The sequence below is a fragment of the Nelumbo lutea genome, chromosome 2, assembly GCF_056320005.1.
Source record: "Nelumbo lutea isolate HS-2025 chromosome 2, American lotus-T2T, whole genome shotgun sequence".
Lineage (NCBI taxonomy): Eukaryota > Viridiplantae > Streptophyta > Magnoliopsida > Proteales > Nelumbonaceae > Nelumbo > Nelumbo lutea.
Window position 1 is genome coordinate 102142728 of NC_142685.1, and position 5624 is coordinate 102148351.

General features: G+C 31.3%; 1 protein-coding gene across 1 annotated transcript; it reads right to left on the reverse strand.

Moving 5' to 3' along the window:
- Positions 1-724: 724 nt before the first annotated feature.
- Positions 725-2220, reverse strand: LOC148872380 (disease resistance protein RGA2-like). Its single transcript, XM_088970122.1, has 3 exons — positions 2151-2220; positions 1177-2060; positions 725-994 (listed from the first exon to the last, which is right to left on the reverse strand). Exons 1-3 carry the CDS (start codon positions 2218-2220, stop codon positions 725-727), a joined length of 1224 nt encoding a protein of 407 aa, XP_088826248.1.
- Positions 2221-5624: the final 3404 nt, after the last annotated feature.

A 5624-nucleotide genomic window follows, 5' to 3' on the forward strand; every position in this document is an offset into this window, starting at 1 on the left:
GAATGAGATCTAATCTCAGTTCGCATGATGCTTTCTTGCTTTCTCCAAAATCCCCTTGTTCGAAATCTAATGTTTTTCTCTTAGGGTTTCTCCTCTTTTCTTCTTGATTAAGAAACCTCCTAATAGGAGTTATCCCAATCCAAATTAGTATTTGGATAGGGGATGATCTTAATCCTATCTACAGATTAAGTTAGCTTACTCCTGTTCTTATCAGGAGGTTACCTAGAGTAGATAAGGCTAAAAGACCCTATCCTTTTGCTAACATTAATCTTAGATCCTTAATGGCATCTTATTCACCTTTGTATGTTCAGTAAATTCGAGATGCCTGAGGCTAACCATCTTTCTCAAGTCTCGTGGCAGCTCTGCAAAGCGATGAGCATCCAAGAGCTTTAAGGTTTGTAGATTTTGGAGGGAAGTAAAGGTTGTTGGAAGTTTCCTAATATTAAGTGTAAGAGAGGTCAAAATACCGTAGAGGTTTAAGTTGACCGATGGAAATGGGCAGCGTCTTAATATATGTACGACGAAAATCAAGCACACGTAATCCCTTAAATCTTAAGGAACAATCAAGAGGTCGAGGAAACACCCAATAATGCCGCGAAAGAAGCAATGTTCGTAGATTCTGTGTCTTGTGGAGCGCTGTGATACTTTCCATCCAATTATCAGTTTAGTAAATTGATGCATGATAAATCCTTTTATGAATAATACTTTCCATCCAATTATCAGTTTAGTAAATCGATGCATGATAAATCCTTTTATGAATAATACTTTCCATCCAATTATCATTCCCAACATCCATAGTCATGCATTCTTTCCCTCCAAAGGATCCAGCAAGGTCGTGCATCTTACATCCCAAAATATTTCCAGATTCATCTTTCACGACATCTTGAAAGAAACACCTCCTTAGCAAGTCATTGAAATACTCATTTCCAACATCCTCTACCTCTTTCCCTGCAGATGACAACTTAGCTGGAATAAAGCCATGAGCAATCCATAACTGAATTAGAGTATTCTTTGGGAGACTATTTTAACTCAATTTCAGGGCAGGTAAGATTCCACTTCCATCTTCGATTAAACTACTCCTGTGGTTTCTAACTGACAACCACTCTTTCTCTTCTTTCTTAGACCTCAATAGACCTCCTAGAGCTTTTACCGCTAACGGTACTACTCCACATTTACCATCTCCTTTCCTATAGCCACCAGATTTGGATTAGCCGCTTCTTCGCCTCTGTCCCTAAAAGCTCTTTCCCTCAATAAGGACCAACAGTCTTCCTCAGATAAAACCCCTAGAGAGTATGGTTCCACTGTACCCATTATCTCTGCCACTCCGTAACTGCGACTAGTTACCATGATTTTGCTTCCTCTTGCTCCGCACATCAAATATTTTCTCAATCTATCCCATTTCTCATGATCCTCATTCCATACATCATCTAGAATGAGTAAAAATAGCTTCCCCCGCAACACCTCTTGTAGGCCATGCTGCAATGGATCCATGTCTGAGATGTCACATTTAGCACCAGCAGTAGTAGATTCTATAATTGAACTTACAAGCTTCTTTACATCAAAATCATCAGAAACACAGATCCACATTCGTAGGTTAAAGTACCCTTTTACTCCGTCATCATTGTATACTAGCTGAGCAATTGTTGTCCTGCCTAGTCCCCCCATGCCAACGATGGGGATGACTATGATTGAAACATCATCAGCTTCGTCACCACTGCTGATTACCATTTTTACAATCTTCTCTTTATCTTCATCTCTTCCATAAACTTCTGATTCAATCACAAAGGAATCAGTCTCTCGTCCCTCTATGAATTCAGCTCTTCTGTTCACTTCAGACACCCTTTCAGCTGCAATTCTGTCTATTTTTTCCAAAACCCTCTTAATTTTATGACCCACTCTAGAGCGTAAGAAGATGTTGCTTACCTTTGTAATCGCGCGATTGTCCACTTTGCGACGAAGAGTTTCTGTCAGGAACTCGTCCAATACGTCTTCTGCATCGTAAGCCTCATCCTTGAGACTCTGGAGCCAAATTTTCACAGCTGGCTTGTTGATTTGCTGCTCTGCATCTTGAAGCACGGCTTGAATTGTTGATTACCTCCTGCTGAGAATTTCAAGCTTTGAATTGACACCATATATTAATGCAATCTCACGGCCGATCAGAGAGCTCAAGCTCCCTAAAAGGTTCTCCACAATAGCAGAAATAACTGCCCCTGCGGCCATCGATCCTCTCTTAGAACAGGAACGTCAAATAAATGAAAATAGTGATTGTAGTAGAATGAAGGATACGATCTCTCAGGTGAAAACAATGTCTGGGTGCTTACATACGAATGAAACAAAGAAGAAATGTGATTTGAATAAATAATTAATTGTCCCGATATAAATTATTGTCAATATTCCAATTAATTTCGTGCCAGTTGGCTGAGTTGGTACAGTGGCTGGCGGCTGGCGCGTTTGTAGATGTGATATGGAATCATAATCTCGCTGTCACGGGGGTTGGGGGCCGGGGTGGTATGGCTTGAGTAGGTGAGAGTGTGAGATGCGCACGACTGAGAAGGCCGTGCTACGCATGGCCCAGCACTGCCCCTGTATATATTTTATATATAGTTATATAATATTATATTAATTATAATTATATAATAATATATAGTATATAATGTATTAATAAAGTAAATATTTTTTTAATTTTATCATACTAATTTATTTATTTTAAGTTTTTTGTTAATTTTTTATTTTAAATAAATAGATTTAGCCTTATGCACTGCTCAACCTAGCCCAAGGCTCAACATACGGGCCCGTACAGGCTTGAGCCGTGGGCTATGCCAAGCCAACCCCCAAAATTTTGACCGGGGAGGGCGGCATCGCCCATGACAACTCATGGGACAGCATGGCACGGCCTGCACTTTATGCAGGCCACCCACGGGCTGGGCCATGCCAGCCTGACATGGCCCACTTTACACCTCTAGGAGTAGTTAGAATGAATGAACTGATTCAACAAAAAATTAAAAAATAATTAAAACAAAAAAAGATGAATAGGCCAAATAAATCAACCATTTAACATTCAGATTAATGAAGACTAGATTTAAGGTAAAACAAAACCAATACTTGAACGGTCCTACCATTCAAATAAACGAGGGTTCCAAAACATTGTAATAAAAAACCAATCACAAATCAAACCAACCTGGAATTATACGTATATATATATATATATATATATATATATATATATATATGTGAGCATATGTGAGTGGCTAATAAAATATTAGTGTTTCAACCATGTGATGTCTGTTAGTGCCTTGGTGGCAACCACTATACATCGACCACCAAGTTTAATGACATTAATGGTTTTATTTTTGCTTCTTCTTGATTTGTGGTAGTGAAAGCCAGTGCTGCAAACGAATCAAATCAAATTCAGGTAGCGAAAGAGACAAGCATTTTTTGTTGACCATTTTTTTTATTATTATTATTATATAATACAAGAGTAAAAAACTTTTTTTTTTATTTTAACTTTTGAAATAATTAATAACTATTTATGCTTTATACAATAACTTCAATACTCTTAATAATATGAAAATAACAATAATTAATTTTATTTAAATTAGTAGCCTAACTTGTAATAAATAATAATAGTTTAATCTCCAATAACTATTAAAATTTTATAGTAAAATTATATAATAATTGAAAATGAATATATAACAAAAATATAATAAATAACTAAAAAACAAATCAATAATTATAAAAAACAAAGTATATACTGAAAATATATTAAATTAATCAATAAATAGTGTAATCTCCAATAATAATTTAATATCTAATAAATATTAGTCAATATAGAAAAGATATTGAAAATACAATTAAATATTAATTATAGTGTGTATAAATATATACTATATATAGATAAAGATTTTAAAACTATTCATAAAAAATATTATTTTTTATTAAAATTATTAATTGATATAAGTTATATAATATTTATATTACTAGTTCAATAATAATTGTAATTATTATTCTATTTTTAATTATCTATTAAAAAATATTTTTTGACAGTTGTTACATACTTTTGTTATTTTGAATCTCCAATAATTATATGTTATTTAAACTATTTTTCATTATATAAATCATATTTAAACTTTTTTATATTTTATATCATATTATCAAACATTATTAAATCTTTCATAACTATTTATGTATTTTAATTAATCTTTAAATTTATTACTTAATTTCAATACCTAAGAGATTTTTTTATTTAAATAATAATTAAAATGAGATTTAGTTGTTATTTTTTCAATATGTGAAACATTTTAAATTTAATCATTTAATATATTTTTTGTTGGTTAAATAATTGCTTTACTTAAATTTTAAAAATATTATAATTAAAACTGTTATTACTTAACTTTGTTATTAATTTCCTAAAACATAAAATTATTATTAATTTGAACATATATTATATATGAAGACTATTATAGTTATTTTTCTATTTTCAAGAAAATTTTTAAATTTATTACTTAATTTTGTTATTTGAAATATTTAAAATTTCATATATTTAAGTAACATTTAAAATCTTTTGTTATTTGAGTTTTATTTGTTTTTAACTTATTACACAATATTAAACATTTTGTTATGTAATTATTTAGATAATTTTATTTAAAATTTTAAATTATTATTTAGTTATTAAATTGAATAGTCCATGGAATTATAATCTATATTGTTATTACAAAATTTTGTAAAACTATAAAATTATTTATAATCCTAATATTAGTGAATCTATTATAATATTTCTTATTTTTCATAACTATTTTAAAGTTATTGCATAATTTCATTATAATATTTAAATATTTCTTAAATTTTTCAATTCAAACATTCTTTAGACAAATATGAATGGAAAAGTGAGTGAGAGAATAAATAGGAAAGAGAGACAATTTAGGAGAGTGGAGGAGAGAATAGAGAGGAATTAGAGTGGGACTCTAGTGAAGGGGATAGTGCCATGTGGCTAGATATAGGTATAGAAACTCTCTCTTTGTTTATAGATAATGATTATTTGTAAAAATAACATGCAATAAAATAAAATAAAAAATTAAAAAAAAAAGATGAAGAGAAGATAGACTTCCTTATATTAGTATAATTGTATAGATGTCACTATTATAAAATTAATAACATAAATAATATATAAATCCAATTACAAATAATATATGTATGTATGTATGTATGTATGTATGTATATGTATGTATGTATATCAAATCTAAAAGAGGGTTATCCAAATCTGGCAAAATAGGATCTGATTTGAATTCGAATTGGATCATGATCTGATCCATTTGCACCCCTATTTGTGCAACTACTTCTAAGAGTTTTAGATTATATGATAGGGCTGCAAACCATCCATGTCGAGTTGTTTGAATTTGATCTCATCAGTGATGATTTGAATTCAACCAATTTATAATTAAATCAAATTCACCATGGAGCAATATGGTAAATTCACCTCATGTGGAATAGTAATGACTACCTAGCTCAAGTAGGTCAATGGGTCAGGTCTGAGTTGGGTCCAAGTAGAATTAGAATTGACTTGACAAGATCCAAAACCAAACCAAGCTGTTCTCGGGACAATCAATAAACCTATTGAATTCAAGTC